Here is a 17,386-nt window from a genome sequence, read left to right as displayed (position 1 = left end):
TTTTTTTTTGTGTGTGGCATGCAACAATACAGTTATGAAGCTTAAACCTTTCTCCAGGATTCCATATGGGTGCCGAGTGTGACCACCTCTTCTATGACAGCTAAGGCTAAACTTCTTTTATTCTTTTTAAAAAAATTGTATAAAAATGGAAAATTTCAGACGCCTTTTTATTTGAGCACATTTTATTTTCTTTTCTTTTGTATGTTAGCTCTAAGCCAGCAATTCAAGTTTGTTGCTTAAGTCTTTAGTTTTTCTTTGCCTTTGATTTAAACGAAGTTTTTAAACGCCTTTTTTGCCCTTTCTTGCCATAAACCAGGTATTTGAGATCCGATCTGTGTGGTGTCCATCGTTGTCATGAGAAGTTTAGCTGGGGCTACCGGGCTCGTCCACAGTTTGCGGATAGTGTAATGCTCCGTATATAGTAACTGTAATTGCAGTGACGGACAATCAGCGGTATCGAGTGGTGATTCTCAGGCTGGGTGGCACCTGCTCTTGCTTAAATACTGATTGCCTATGATACTGAATATGGCAAGGCAAGTTATTATCATCAAATAAATAAATAAATAAAAATAAAAATAAATAACCAACGCCATCACATTCCCACGGTAATCGGTCCTGTAGACCGATAAGAGCTTGCCCATTATAGAAGCTTAAGAAGGATCGCTACCTTTACATGCAAATGTGGCAACAACAACAGTTTTACATATGTCTACGTCGTCCTAGCCTGTAATTCAGACTGCGTCACTCCGAAAAATTTTGCATTCACCAAGTTCACTGCTCAACGGCCTTCACAACCAAACCGTCAGCCCTCTCCATACCCCTTATTCTCCTATAACCAGGCACCTAAACGATGGGTCATGCGTTAAACTCCTTTTTACACTCCAAACTTGTTCGTAACTTACCTTCCTGGTTGTTATATCTCTGATGGCCAGTTGACTATTTGCAATGGTGTTTACAAACGACGTCTTCGCGTTAACATACCATACCAGCCCATGCGTTCCCTGATCGCCCGAATCTCCGCATGCAGGATCACATTATTATCAGGCAGTCGAAAACAGATGACAGTCCCGGGGTCCTCAGTGTAGATCCCAGACTCTCTCTGCTCTTTAACTAAATCCATAGCAATACCTAATTTCTATGAACCCAAGACTGTGCCACTGGCAGCAGTGCCTCGTGTTCGACCTCAAATGTCATCTCAGGATACAAAAGAAACCTCTTCCAATACATCTATCTTTCCCATAGACGCATCTATTGTACCCCGATGGTGTGACCTGCTTCTATCCTCTATCCACTCTCTCATCGTTTTAAGTCTCATAGCTATAGTGCCTGCCTGACACTTAATCTATATGTATATGGGTCGGATATGTAGAATAGACGCCAGTACCTCTGTGGACAACAACATGTTCACTGAACCTGTTGTATTTTCTTACGTTGCACTTTTTCTCCATGGCAGTTCACCAAACTACAGAGGCATAGGTTAGTATTGGTCTAATCACACTCCTGTAAAGCCAGTAGAATATCCCCGGATTCAGGCCCCATCTCAAACCTACTGCCCGCCCACATAGTGTCCAACACCTGTGAGATTTCTCGGTACGCTCCCGAATATGACATTTCCAGTTCAGTTTGTCGTCAGTTTTCAATAAGATTTGACGGGTTCAAATCCCTCTTTAGTCAGGATTCGTAATAGGTTATTTATAGTGAGCATCCATAGAAGTGGCGATAAAATGCCCCCAGCGGCATGCCAGTGCCATTTTCTCTCCTATCCTTATGTCATGGGGCCCTCACATTGTTAAAAGCCCTCTCGACGTCAATTAGCATCGAAGAATTCCTCTATTCGCTCTTTACTATGATATCCACTATACACTCTCTGGTATTGAGTAGAAATGATGTAAGGTTTATAGGTCTATAGCAGTGACAGGCTGCGTTATTTGCCCGCCACTTTTATTGCAAATTAAAGTGAAGGTACACAAGATCATAAGCCCATTGGCTTGGAAATATATAAAAAAATGGCAAAAAAAAATTCAATTAAAAATTTAATTGAAAATAAAATCGTTTTCAATTAAAAAATTAATCGATTCAATACTTTTTAAAAAAATTCAATTAAAAATTTAATTGAAAATAAAATCGTTTTCAATTAAAAAATTGGTTGATTCAATACTTCTTTAATTGAATATGGTTTTTTTTCAATTAAAGTCGTGATTGAAATTTTTGCCATTTTCATTTAAAAACTTAATTGATTCGATTACTTTTTTAATCTGTAATTTTCAATTAAAAAATTAAATGATTCAATAATTTTTTAATCGAATCTTAAAAAATTTTCAAATATGGTGCTTAAGTCAATTCACCCAAATGCAATTTTGTCCCCTACAATGAAAAAAGAGAGGAGATTTCTACGTCCCATTTTTCGACAAATCTATAGCAATATCATGGCAGCGGATTTTACGTGTCGGATTAACCCGATGCAGTTCTTCATCGGCCAAGGTCGGCCGCCTCAGTGCACAACACACTGCTACGACAACAACAACAAATGTATAGGGGAAGTTTTTTTATACGGGTGCCAAAGGATCTTTCCCCAAACTATACACCTCAAGTTCATGCTCCACGAGGTAAACATCTGTTTACCAAATAAAGAACGAATTGGAATTTTAAAAAAATTTCATTAATTTTTTAATTGTAATTTAATTGAAAAATTCAAAAATTGCTATCATTTTTTAATTGATTTAATAAAATAATTAATTGAAAATTTCAATAATTTTTTTACTTGAATATGTAATTTTTTTAATTGAAATTTTTTTCAATTATTTTTCAAAAACGGTGATTTTCGTGATTGAAGCAGTTTCACTTAAAAAACTAGTTGGATAGATTAATTTCGTGATTGAAAACGTTTTTTCTTTGTATGAAGGCTTTTGATGTCGTATAACTTGCTTTGTCGGGCTTGGGTATCAGCATCGTGCTACTTCTGGGTTCGAATTCTGGCGAGAACATCAGAAAAAAATATTTTTCAGCTGTGGTCTTATCCTCCTAATGCTGGCGACATTTGTGACTTTTGCCATGTAAAATGTTTTCCCCAAAGAGGTGTCGCACTGCGAATCGCAGTTCGAACTCGGTTATAAAAAGGAGACCCTTATCATTGAGCTTAAACCTGAACAGGACAAACTTTTTTTATTTGTGAGAAGTTTGCCCCTGTTCCTTAATGGAATGTTCATGGGCAAGTTTGGATTTGTATGGTGACTAAAATGGCTTCCTTTATCATAAATTCTGTACTGATGAGCCCGCATTTAATCGTTCGTCTGTGTTCCGTAGTATACCGTGGAAAATGCGTTTGCATCAGAAACCTAAACTTGCCCTTCGTTGTCTCTGCTCTTACTCCCACATCGTCTACTAACTCTTCAGTTTGGACATGGGTTTATGAGCGGAACTTTTTCACTTTGGCGGCATTATAAACGCCATCGACCTGTCCGAAGAAATGCTTTCAAGAGGTATGTTTTGGGGTTCTGATAATATTACTGTCTTGTTCGAGCCGGGTGTAATACACATCCCAATAAACTGCCGCTCTTTAACGACGTTCTCTGTTATAAAGTCTGTGAATGTTTGCGAATCTCGAGGATTTTTCTTGGGAATGATTTCCCAAAGTCTTCCAATATATTTCATAGGTCATCGAGTATATTTCTCAAGTCTACGGATAATATTAGAATTTCAAGGAGTTATGTTTAACAAATTTTAAGCTTTATCCTATAATTTTTATCTTAAGCACTTTAGACCCAAGTTCCTTAAATAAAAGTTTATTTACGAAACTTAGGACTAAAGGGCTTAAGATAAAATTTAATAAAATCGAATTGGACCAAGAAAATCTGAAACTAAGCTATAAAGTCTAAATAACATAGAAGAATATATTATCGTATTTTTAAAACCTGCTTTATTCAAAAGTATGTTTCTTAAGTCTTTTGATTTGTTTTGGTTGAAGCAAAGATTATGTTTCGCGTTTGTCTTTTAAGTCTTTCAATCATAACTGCATTTGGGATATGTTGACCTGCATGTGTCTTAAGTCTTTTGTTAGTTCAATGTTTATGAACAAGTATGTGTCTTAAGTCTTTTAAGAGTGTGAGATTTAAACAAGTAAAGCCATCGGACTTGAAATCCTTCTATTCATAGATTCATATATTTCATCATTTTTATTTATTTATTTTTTTTTTTTTGCAGCTCTTTAAAGATTTAGCAGGCGAAGCAGCACAATTAACCCAAGAGTACAATGAAATGCACAAAAATATCCAAACGAATGACACCCATACATATTTACCGGAATGTTGGGCTGGTCTGGTGCCACTCAAAGCTGAGTATTATAAAGGTGAGCTTAAAAGTAAAAAAAAAACCCCAAGAAGATTAGGAAGATCATAATGAGGTTCTTTTTCTATTTGCAAAATGTTAAAATTTAGTTTGAAAACTTCTGGTTTTGCTGTGCAGAATTTTTTTTTTTATTGTGTAATCTATGCCAGGCATTGCCATAGAGTGTTCCATGAATATTAAAAAACATTTGGTTGGCCTTTTAAAGATCATCTGCTTGGTGTGGCATTTTTGTTGGACTTTTAAAGTTGCTTCTTGAAGTGTCTATATTGAGTGCTTCAAAGTTTTCTGCTCATCTTTGGGGATTTTATATCTGTTTTCGTTAAAGCTACTCTTCTCTTCCTTTTGACTTTGCGTGTGAACAATCAATAATTTATGCCACCACCAACAGAAAAATGTTTGCCTACCTCTTGAAAGCGAAAAATAAACATCGACAGTTTCTTTTTCTATGCATTTCAAGTGAAACTTAAATATTTCTAACAAATTCAGTTGAAAAAAAAAAATAACAAATCTAGCCGGCTTACCTTGCCTAACAAAAACCAGAAACCAAAGATGCTGAAGATGCCAAAAATTAAAAATAAGACAAAGTCTCTCCACCAAAGACAAAAGCCAAAGATGAAAAATTGTTATTTTTTTGATACTTTATTTTTCCAAATTTTTTATTTTGTTTCTTTTTTTTTTTTGCTCATTTCATAATCCAAGCAACTAACGAACATATTTCTCATATTTTGCTTGTTCTGTATTATTTTACCTACAGCTGTGTCCCATCATTATGAGGCCCGCAGCATAGATGCCAGCGCCGACAAAGCTTCCTTGAGTACCAAAAAAAGTCAAGCCACCTCAAATGAATCGTTCATTGGCAATGCGCGGGAGGCCATGCGCATAGCGGCCGCTGCTGCAGCAGCTGCTGCCACAGACGACAGCGATGAGGAGTGCACCAGTTTGGCGGCATTAAAACGTGCCCATTTAAATGAAGCTATGGCTAGTCATGAAGAAACCCAACGTCTGCAGCGCATGTGTCGTTATTTAAAGGTGAGTCAGTCACTCAACAATTGCAATGGAACATAGTAGAAGCCAAAGGGGGCCGGGGGATTTGAAAAAGCATACAGCTTTACTTAAAAAAAAACAAACTTTGTTACATTGTGTGGTATTGTGGGATACCATCTATGGCCATATGTGTGGAAGTCATCATGTAATGTTATATACAAGGGTGGCTCAAGGAAAACAACAAATAATGGTATACACGGCGACAATAGGTCATTATAAATGTTTCCTTAATAAATTTTAAAAAATTTACTAGGAACAACATTTAAATTGAGAAGGAAATTATTCATGCCTTAGAGGCGTAGGTGATAATATGGTTGCCCAAAAAGTAATTGCGGATTTTTCATACAGTCGGCGTTGACAAATTTTTTCACAGCTTGTGACTCTGTAATTGCATTCTTTCTTCTATCAGTTATCAGCTGTTACTTTTAGCTTGTTTTAGAAAAAAAGTGTAAAAAAAGTATATTTGATTAAAGTTCATTCTAAGTTTTATTAAAAATGCATTTACTTTCTTTTAAAAAATCCGCAATTACTTTTTGGGCAACCCAAAAAAAAAGGGAAAAAGTCTTCAAAAGTTTAAAATATTGTTCGAACTTATTACAGCATATCGAAATGCCTTTAATAACACAACCATCCACCCAAAGTTCAATGAAAGCAAACATGCGTTGCCCCCCCCCCCCCCCCCCCCCTTTTGTTTGGGGGGCAACGCAGTCCGATTTAAGGGCGTGGGCGACGAACGTGCATGTAAAACCGGCACTTAGGTGTGGACAAAATACCAAACATGAATCGACTTAGGGGCTGGGTATGGATAAAAATTTAGAATTTTGTTAGTAGCACGATTTTCCTGACTTAGATTTTTTCAAGGATATATTTTAGTATTTAGGGCGCACAATAAGCCGATTACTGGCTTAGCTGCATGGAGCGGATTAATATCCGTACACTCTTTTCCGTCAAACCTAACATAAGATGATACATATTTTTTAATTTTTTTAAATTTTGAATAAAATACAAATATTTTCTGGATTTTAATGCTTGTGGTTCATAATAGTGGACCTATAGCCATTTTATTATCCAAAAATCTCACTTTGAAAACCTCTCAAAAATCATAGTAAAATTGTCTACAACTTTTCTTTTCGATTTTCGTTTTTCGCTTCCGCTTATCAGCAATCTACTGCGTTACAGCCTAATGTGCAGTCACATTAAGCGCAGATCAACTACCATCATCACTCTTGATATTGCTCGAAATGACACTCCATCTATGGTGCTCTTCTTCTTGACAATATATCAATAGTTCTTCATTATCTTAACGCCTTTACTACTATAAGTCATTCCAATAGCTCTTAAAAACTTCTTTGGATATGTTAGGCATGTGCAGAATATGATTTAGCGTTCTAAACGTTTTGCGTGGTCCACCATTGTGCATTTCTAATCGAGGCTAAACTAAAAACACTGGAAGATGATGTGGATGCTGCCTACAATTAGAGATGCATCACTTCAAATACAGGTATTACATATTGCTGGGTGTTCCCAAAGACCTACGAACATTACACAAAGCAGAAGGCTTGGTGGAGAAAAGCCATGTTGAAGATTTTTCTTTCATTCCATTTGTTTGCCGTTCATTTGATTTGCAAATGCCAGATAATTATACGCCCATTTGGTTTGCTATGGACGACTTGACGACTTGCTTTTAAGTTTTGTTTATGCAAAAAATATTTGTTGTAGCTTCAACAATGCTAAGATATCTTTTTTTTCTGTTCCAGAATAAAACATCACTAACCCAAGTCATTAAGGAGGCCCAATACAAAACACAGGATGAATTGGAAAAGTTTAGCGTAGAAGCGCCTGAGAATGAAATGGATGATTTAATGGAAGTTCAAATAGAAGGTAAGTTAACAATTTTATTAACATTGTAGCCAGAAATTTGACATCATAATCTGGTATAATTATAAGCTGGCCCAATGTGCTTCGATACCCCCTTAATTTGAAAATTATTTATGTTCTTATTTAACACTCAAATAACTTTCATTAGAATCCCATAGTGCGCCGTTTGGTATAAATGCCCATTTGGGATGGGACGACTTCCCAGGAATTTACTCACATTTTTATATAATTTTCGTATTCTATTCTCAAATATCTTTGGTTTGAGTCCCTCCTTGTTCCGTTCGGTGTACATGTCCATTTTATGCATAATTTTGGGGTGAAGCGACCTGGCTAGGATTCCAAACTTTTATATAAGTTTCGTTTTCTACTCTCAAGTATTTTTCGTTTGAATCTCATACTGTCTCCATCGGCCTATATGTCCGTATGGGGGTGAATTTTGGGGTGGGTCTGTCCCTTGGGACTTTAACCCAAATTTTTACTTCCAATTACTTTACATTTGATACCCATATTGCCCCACCCGGTAAAAATCAATTTTAGAGCGGTTATTTTATAAGCCTATAATAATAATATTTTTTTTATTTTTAGTATACCCTCCACCATGGAATAGGGGCATACTAATTTCGTCATTCCGTTTGTAGAACCTCGAAATATTCGTCTGAGCCCCATAAAGTAGACATATTTTGATCGTTATGACGTTTTAGGTCGATCTAGCGTCGAAGGAATAAATGGGCGATATCGGTTCATGTTTTTTCCTGAGCCACAACATGGCGTTATTCTTATCTGATTTGGCCGAAAATTTGCGTGAGGGGTTTTGTTATGACTTCCAACAACTGCGCTAAGTATGTTTCAAATCGGCCCATAACCTGATATAGCTGCCAAATAAACCGATCTCGGATCTTGAACTTCAATATGGCGTAATTATAATCCAATTGGTATAAATTTTGTACAACGGCTTCTCCCATGACCTTCTATAGCCTGATACAGCTCCCATATTAATCCATCTCCCGATTTTGCTTTTTGGGTCTCTAAGAGGCGCAATTCTTGTCCGAAAATTTTCTACTATGGTATCCAACATTCATGTCTGGTATGGTGTCCCCACCTAAGTACCGGTGTCTGTTAGCTGCGAAAGCCGGGCAATTGGTTAGGAAATGCTCCAACGTCTCATCATCTACCTCACATGCCCTACACATACTATCACTTGCCGCACCGATTTTGCAAAAGTGAGCTCGTAATCCTATGTGTCCCGTTATGACACCAAAATCTATACTGACCTCGTTCTTACTTCCTTTCAGTAATAGACTCGTCCTCTCACGATCCGGATCACCGCATAGTATTTTCGCCGTCCTACCGACTATTCCACAGTGTTTATCTCCCACGCCCTTAACTCGGACTGCGTCGACCCGAAAGGCATTTCTCTGGCCTTCACTGCCAAATCATCTGCCATTTCATTCCTCCTTACTCTGTTATGGCCCAGCACCCAAACGATGCGTATTTGGCCGTTCTCAGAAAAGGCGTTAATCTCCTGCTTACACTGCAAGAATGTTCGTTACCTTACCCCTCTGGTTGTTATTGCTCTTGTGGCCATTTTAATGTCCGTAAAGATGTTCTTACTCGACGTCCTCGCGTCAGTACCACACCACCTCACGCATTCCGTGATCGCTCGGATCTCCGCCTGCAGGACCGTATTATGGTCTGGCTGTCTAAAACAGATCTCAGTCCCTGGGTTCTCAATGTAGACCCCCAGGCCCACTCTGTCCCCTAGCATTGATCCATCCGTGTAACATGATCTTTCATACGGCAATACTAGGGTTCCCTCAGTCCAAGACTGTTCCTCTGGCAGCAGTGCCTCGCACTCGAGTGCAAGGCACTCGATCGGAAACCTCTTCCCTTCCTTCCGGTTTCCTATCGCCGCCTCGATTGTACCGCGATGATATGAGCAGCTCCCATCCTCAATCCATTTTCCCATAAGTCTCATAGCCGCAGTGTCTGCCTCACTTTTAATCTGTATGTAAACTGGGTCGGATATCTCTAGTCTCCAGTGTCCTAGTGGGCGTAATCCTCATCGCTCCGCCTATGCCAAGGCAGTATGTTCTCTGAACATGTTGCACTATCCTTACGTTGCACCTTTTCTCCATCGAAGTGCACTAAACTACAAAGGCGTAAGGTTCGGTCTAATCACGTTCCTGTAGAGCCAGTGGACTATCCTCGTATTCAGGCCCCATTTCGAGCCTACGGCCCGTCTACATAGTGCCCAACATCTGTGAGCCTTCTTAGTACGCTCCTGAATGTGACACTTCCAATTAAGTTTCCTATCCAAAACCACTCCTTAGTATTTGGCATTGTCAGATATCGAAATCGTGTTTTTGAAGAAACGTGAGTCAAATTAGCCCACCTTCGTCTTCCTCGTATACAGACATATTTCGGTCTTCTCTGGATTAACATTGCGTCCCCTGGGTCTAGCCCAATCATATCCCATATGCAAGACCCTTGCGACCCTTCTGCATAGCTGGTTCGGATCCTTACCCCTAAAAAGTATTATAACATCGTCTGTATAGCAGACGAATCCAAATCCCTCAGTCAGCATGCGTAATAGGTTATTAACAGTGGTCACCCCAAGGAGTGGCGATAAAATGCCCCCCTGTGGCGAGCCCTGTGCCACTTTCTTCCTTGTATTTATGTCATGGGACCCGCAATTTATCCACCTCTTTCTTAACATATGGTTTATCCAGTCTCTAAGGACCCGTGCCACCCGATACTGGGCTAAGGATTAGATCACTGTGTCGGTCCACACATTATTAAAAGCCCCCTCGATGTCAATGCATACCGCCAGTGTGTACGTTTTGGCATCGAAGGATTCTTCTATTTTATGCACAACCTCGTGCAGGGCAGTCTCCACTGACCCTTCCTTGGCAAAGACATGCTGTTTGTATTTAAGCAGTTCGCTGGATGTCTTACTCTTTATCATGGTGTCCACAATACATTCCATGGTTTTGAGTAGAAAGGACGTAAGGCTAATGGGTCTGTAGGCCTTTGGTGTCGCATTACTTGCCTTGCCGGGCTTGGGTATAAACACCACCCCTGTCTTCTGCCAGGCTTTCGGAGTATATGCTAGCCCTAGGCACGCTGCGAAAATAGTGGACAGATGAGGCGCCAGATAGTCGGTCTCCTTTTTTAGTAACGCTGGAAATATTTCATCAGGTCAGGGTGACTTAAATGGTTTGAAGCTCCTCAAGGCTTCCTTGACCATAAATTCCATTATAATAAGCCTTCGATCAAGTTCATTATTCCAAGATTCCGGTGTCTCTGTGAGTCTCGTCGTATCCTGTGAAAAATGCGTCTTTATCATTTTTAATTTAATTTCTTTAACATCTCTTCTTTTTATTTCAGTTTGCTCCAAATTCACCCTATCCCTTACCGGCCCCGATTTTACTTCGTACAAAGTGGAAGATCCTTTCAAGCGCCTAGGTCCCATTGCCATTTTCTCTGCCCGACGTCATTGGACAGCACCCAGATGTGTGCGTCTACAAAAAGGTTCATCCATTTATCATGATGGCACCCATTATCATTGCCATTGTCCATCGCCGGCAGATGGCCATGAAGTGGGCTGCAGTCTATACAAGGAGGAAATTGAAAGTTTTGGCTTTCATGTTCAAGGTGATGCGCCTGTAATGATTGCCCATGTGGAAATCAACTCATTGGCAGACGTAAGTTTTAATAAAACAAAATTTCCAAGGGAAATTTAATAATAAAATTTAAAAATTTTTTTAATATTCACAGTTGGGTGGCATCAAGGAGGGAGATTTTATTGTGGAAATAGCTGGCATTGATGTTAAATGGTATCTTCATCAGCAAGTAGTGCGTCTGATACAATCATGTGGTTCCACGCTGGAAGTGAAAGTCATAACGCCCATGGATAGGAATTATTTGAAGGTAAGCATATTAAAATTGTTTCAAAAAGTTGATGACATTTTATTAAAAAAAAATTGCAAAAAAATGCAATTAAAAATTTTATTGAAAATCGTTTTCAAATAAAAAATTAATGGATTCATTAATTTTTTAATTGAATAGGATGTTTTTAATTACAATCGTGGTTGATATTGTTGTCGTGTTCAATAAATAAAATTAATTGATTCAATTAATTTTTTAAAGAAATCTGAAAATTTTTTCTATCACAATCGTGATTGAAAATTTTGTATTCGTTCAGTAAAAAATTAATTGTTTCAATCATTTTAAAATCTCAAAATAAAAATAGTAGTTTTGGCAATAATAGTAGTAGTATAGAAATTAATTGGACTTCAAAAAATTTCAATCACTTTTTAATTGAATCATATAAAAAATTAATTGAAAATTTCAAAAATGTCAATCATTTTTTTAATTGATCCAATTAAAAAATTAATTGAAAATTTCAATCATTTTTATACCCAACACCGTAGGATAGGGGGTATATTCATTTAGTCATTCCGTTTGCAACACATCGAAACATCAATTTCCGACCCTATAAAGTTCATATATTTTGGGATCGTCGTAAAATTCTAAGACGTTTTTACGATTTCCGTGTGTCTGTCCGTCCGTCTATTGTAATCACTTTACAGCCTTCAAAAATTGAGATATTGCGCTGAAATTTGGTACAGATACGTCTTTTTGATGCACGCTGGTCAAGTTCTTAAACGGGCCAAATCGGACCTTATTAGGATATAGCTGCTATATAGACCAATTTTCCGATAAAGGGTCTAATGCCAATAAAAACTTCATTTTTCATCCGATTTTGAAACAATGAGTAGTTTAAGGCTTCCCGATATCCAAATATGGTTCAGATCGGACTATATTTAGATATAGCTGCCATATAGACTGATCTGCCGATGAGGGATCTGAAGCGCATAAAAGCTTTATTTATTACCCGATTTCGCTGAAATTTGAAACAGTAAATAGTTTAAAGCTTCCCGATATCTGACCCAAATATTGTTCAGATCGGACTATATTCATATATAGCTGCCATATAGACCGATCTGCCGATAAAAAAGTCGAAAGCCCATAACAATTTTATTTTTTAACCGACTTCGCTAAATTTGAAACAGTGGGTTATTTTAAGCCTCCTGACAACTGACCTGAATATGGTTTAGATCGGACTTTATTTAGATATAGCTGCCATATAAACCGATCTCCCTAAAAAGGGTCTAAAGCCCATAAAAGCTTTATTTATTACCCGATTTCGCTGAAATTTTAAACAGTGAGTAGTTCAAGGCTTCCCGATATCTGACCCAAATATTGTTCAGATCGGACTATATTTATATATAGCTGCCATATAGACCGATCTGCCGATAAAAGAGTCGAAAGCCCATAAAAGTTTTATTTTTTAACCGATTTCACTGAAATTTGAAACAATGAGTTGTTTTTGGCATCCCAATATAAACCCAAATATGGTTCAGATCGGACTATATTTATATATAGCTGCCATATAGACCGATCTGCCGATAAAGAGTCTGAAGCCCATTAAAGTTTTATTTGTTAACCGATTTCGCTGAAATTTGAAACAATGAGCTGTTTTAGGCCTCCCAACATAGGACCCAAATATAGTTCAGACCGGACTATATTTAGATATAGCTGCCATATAAACCCATTTCCAGATAAAGGGTCTGAAGCCCATAAAAGGTTTATTTTTAACCGATTTCGTTGAAATTTGAAACAGTGAGTAGGTTAAGGCCTCCCAACATAGGACCCAAATATGGTTTAGATCGGACTATATTTATATATAGTTGCCATATAGACCGATCTGCCGATAAGGGGTCTAATGCCCGTAAATGCTTTATTTATTACCCGATTTCGCTGAAATTTGAAACAATCGGTTATTTTTAGCCTCCCGACATCTGACCTGGATATGGGTTAGATCGGACTTTATTTAGATATAGCTGCCATATAGACCGATCTCCCGATAAAAGGTCTGAAGCCCATATAAGCTTTATTTTTCATCCGATTTCGATGAAATTTGAAAAGGGTCTGAAGCCCATAAAAGTTTTACTTTTTTCCGATTTGGCTGAAATTTGAAATAGTGAGTAGGTTTAGGCCTCCCAACATGGGACCCAAATATGGTTTAGATCGGACTATATTTAGATATAGCTGTCATATAGACCGATCAGCCGATAAGGGATCTAATGCTCATAAATTCTTTATTTTTTAACCGATTTCGCTAAAATTTTAAACAGTGAATAGTTTTAAGTTTCCCGACATCTGACCCAAATATGATTCAGACCGGACTATATTTAAATATAGCTGTCATATAGACCGATCAGCCGATGAGGTATCTGAGTTCTCGGGAGTTGAATAAAATATGATCCGAGACCAGCTACTATTAAGACAACTACGGCTATAGTAGTGGAGTTATAATAAAATAGGTTGATTATTGTATCCTTGTTTAATTTGGTCCAGATCAGTCCAGTTTTGGTTATAGTTCCCATATAGAACGATCTCTCGACTTAAAGTCTTTGCCCCAAAAAAAAACGCGTTTATTATCCGATTTCGTTGAAATTTGACGCAGTGACTTATGTTAGGCTTTTCGGCATCCGTGTCCTATATGGTTCAGATCGGTTTACATTTGTTTATATAGCTGCCAGAAAGTCCAATATTGTGTTCCACCAAATTTGAACAGTGACTTATATTTATTAGACCACTCAAGTCCGTGCCGAATATGGGTGCTTAAGGTATACAATGACAAAGAAGCATTTCCTTTGTCATTGCCCGGCTTTCGCGTCCAACCGGCACTTAGGTGGAGACACAATATCAGACATGAAACAACTTAGGGGAGTGGTATTGAAAACATTTAAGGATTTTGTAAGTAGCACGGAATCCCTAACTTAAAATTGTCTTCTTAGAGGTTACTTTATAGTATGTAGAGCGCACAACAAGCCGATCACTGACTTGGGTGTATGTCCATTGTGTCATGAGGCGGATTAATATCTGCACCCTCTTTTCAACCTAACCTAAGGTATATAATTATCACCGGAATGTGACGAAAGGGGGTTTACGTATATACCCGAGGTGGTGGGTATCCAAAGTTCGACCCGGCCGAATTTAATGCCTTTTTACTTGTTTTAATTGAATAATCAACTTTTTTTTGCTGAAAATTTTTTTCAAAAATGGTGATTGATATTATTATTTTTGTGATTAAAGCGGTTTTAATTAATAAACTAATTGGATCAATTATTTTTTTAATTGAATTGCAAATTTTGCCCATCAACATTCCTTTAAGGAACAGGGGCAAACTTCTCACATATCAATGAGTGCAGACCGATTCAAATCTAAGTTAATTTTTTTAATTGAAAGCGATTTTTATTTTTTTTTCTGGGTAGGTTCAACTCCTAGCTCTATTTACAAACAAAAATTTTCAAATTTTTCCCATAAAATTTTTTTTAAATCTTAATTCTTTATGATAAAAATAATAAATAAATAAATACCCTTCATATATTGTTTGCCATTCTTAATGTTCTTTTTTTTAATTTTCTCCTTCGTTTTTAGCCTTTGTCATCAAAGGGCTCCATTTCCACACTCTCTGCTGCTAGTTCATCCGGAGTTTCATCAGGTTCTTCCAGTCCCACAGGCACCACCAGCAAACCCAAAATACGCTGCAAGTCCACATCGAAAGCACGTTTGGGCAGTATTTCATCGAGTTCATGGAATCCATTTCGGCGTACACCAAGCTTAGCGAAAATCTTTTAAAGATAATTTAAAACAGAAAAACAAACACAAAAACTTTGAGAAAGTGAAAATTTACTATAAAAAAATATCAGTGGCCATTAAAAAAAAACAGAAGAGAAAAAAATCAAATTAAACATAATTATATTAATTATTATTTTAAAATAAAATTAATATATTAAGTTTCTGTATACATTATTATATTAAGTTCAGCAACACAAATACTATTTGATATGATGCATAACAAATTATGAATTTTGTTTTAAATCCTTTATTATTTTCTTGTAAAATGTTTCTTTCTAATTTCATTTTATTTTCTGGGTTTAAGGAAAATAATCTCTTTGAAAATTGTAAATTATAAAGAAAAGATTTTTTTAAGATACTTACATCAAAATGTTGGTAGCATAATAAGATTGTAATAACTGAATTATATTAAAGTTTGTAAAAATAAAAAAAAATTTAAGAAGAATATTGGGTCAAAAAAAACAATTAAACACGTAGTTATAATGGCCGTGTTTTGTTTTTGCTCCATCCAATGTAAGCCAGAATTACTGGTTTCGGTGCAAAGTTATCGATATGATAGTTATCGATATGATGCGATAACATTGAAACTTCTCCGCTTGGTACTAAAATGTAATATGACCAATATCTATTTAAAATTTTTTACAATACGTGTACCCATATCGATTATTTCTAATCGAGAGTCTCTCAAGGCAATGTGTTAAAAGTAACGCAAAACAGATAATGATTTTTTGAAACATTTTTTAAGAAACAGACCGTTACTAAAATGTATATTTGGTGCGTTTTATTTCAGTACTATACTGTGCAAATCACTTGTCATCGGCTGTTATCGCATAATATCGATAACTATCCAGTGCAACTTTGTACTGGAATTTTTTTTCATCTAACTTGAACTAGATAGAACGAAAAGAAAACACGACATTTAATTCGGTAGAACTCCATAAAATCGATATCTGAAAAGTCATTACGGTTATCGTAAAGAACGACCTATCCAAATAGAATAACTGTACAAAGTCGTACTGGATTGTTATCGACATCATACGATAATCGATTAATCGTGTTTTCCACTGTATAGTACCAAAAATAAACACAATCTTGAACTTTTTTCAATGACATATTAAAAATACTTTAGTGTTTTCAACGATGCAAGTGCTTTTATCGAAAATTAAGAAAATTTCGCTAACTTGAACTAGATAAAACGAAAAAAAAATACGACAATAGATTCGGTAGTACTCCATAAAATCGATATCTGAAAAGTCATTGCGGTTATCGTAAAGAACGACCTATCCAAATAGAATAACTGTACAAAGTCGTACTGGATTGTTATCGACATCATGCGATAACCGATTAATCGTGTTTTCCACTGTATAGTACTAAAAATAAACACAATCTTGTACTTTTTTCAATGACATATTAAAAATACTTTAGTTTTTTCAACGATGCAAGTGCTTTTATCGAAAATTAAGAAAATTTTGCTTAATTTCCTTACCTAAAAATATTTGAAATATTTTTTAAACTTGACCATACTTTCAGTTTTTTATTTGTTAATGAGATATTCTTTGAGATACATTGAGTAATATGCTATATTTTATAATGAATTCAAAATGTTATAATCTGAATTTTTGGTTTATTGTAATATTGTTTTAAGCCATATATATTTATGCAAATATATATATATATATATTTATGTATATCTGTTAGTTGAAGAAGTTGAAGTTGATGCTGATGCTGAAGAAGATAAAGAAATCCACAACACAAGTGTATATTTTATTATTGGACATAAATTTTAAACTTTTATATAATATTCTGAAAATGTATAAATAATTCAAAATCTTTTTTCAAATAAAAGTGTATATATTTTTTCAAAAAAATAAAAATAGCTTTTAATGATGAAATTTCAAAAAAGTTAAATTTTAGCCGAACAGGATCTTATAGAACGCATGTGACAAGTTCTTGGAATGATTCTTTCAAATTTTGGACCGATTTGGACCTTGTTATCTTAGAAATCATAAAGTTCCATCTTACAACTCTAAACATAACAAAACACAACGTGCCAAATTTTTGTCCAAATCGGATAATGTAGTTTTTTTAACCACATAGAAATAGCGATCCTCTCCAAAATTTATAATTGAGCAAACTCGTTCCGGTCCATAGAATTCGGAACTGGCACCGGAACTTGCACAAATACTGAGTGCCATATGATGCTCGATATCGCAAGGCGAGTTATTGTCGCCTTTAAATAACCAATAACCACCTTGTTTTCGCGGCTATCGGTCCTTTGGACCAGAACGAGCGTGCTCACCTACAGGAGCTTGACGAGGATCCCCGCCTCCACATGAAAATGTGGTTACAACAACGACACGATTAACTCCACATAAATCGGAGCTCAGATTTCCAACCTGTGTGGTGTTCA

General features: G+C 36.4%; 1 protein-coding gene across 2 annotated transcripts in view; it reads left to right on the top strand.

Annotated features, from left to right (window-relative positions):
• The window catches only part of LOC106085668 (rhophilin-2-A), a 213,999-nt gene extending 197,115 nt beyond the window's left edge, over positions 1-16,884 (top strand). For both annotated transcript variants that reach the window (XM_059367708.1, XM_013250001.2), the window contains exons 7-12: positions 4,201-4,345; positions 5,099-5,373; positions 7,146-7,269; positions 10,654-10,970; positions 11,044-11,196; positions 14,776-16,884. In XM_059367708.1, the coding sequence (XP_059223691.1) occupies positions 4,201-4,345; positions 5,099-5,373; positions 7,146-7,269; positions 10,654-10,970; positions 11,044-11,196; positions 14,776-14,976 (1,215 nt within the window). In that variant the 3' untranslated portion in view covers positions 14,977-16,884. The remainder of the gene's footprint in view (positions 1-4,200; positions 4,346-5,098; positions 5,374-7,145; positions 7,270-10,653; positions 10,971-11,043; positions 11,197-14,775) is intronic.
• Positions 16,885-17,386: the final 502 nt, after the last annotated feature.

Source organism: Stomoxys calcitrans, chromosome 4 (assembly GCF_963082655.1).
Source record: "Stomoxys calcitrans chromosome 4, idStoCalc2.1, whole genome shotgun sequence".
In the NCBI taxonomy this organism is placed as follows: domain Eukaryota; kingdom Metazoa; phylum Arthropoda; class Insecta; order Diptera; family Muscidae; genus Stomoxys; species Stomoxys calcitrans.
This window is presented reverse-complemented; position numbering and strand designations above follow the sequence as displayed.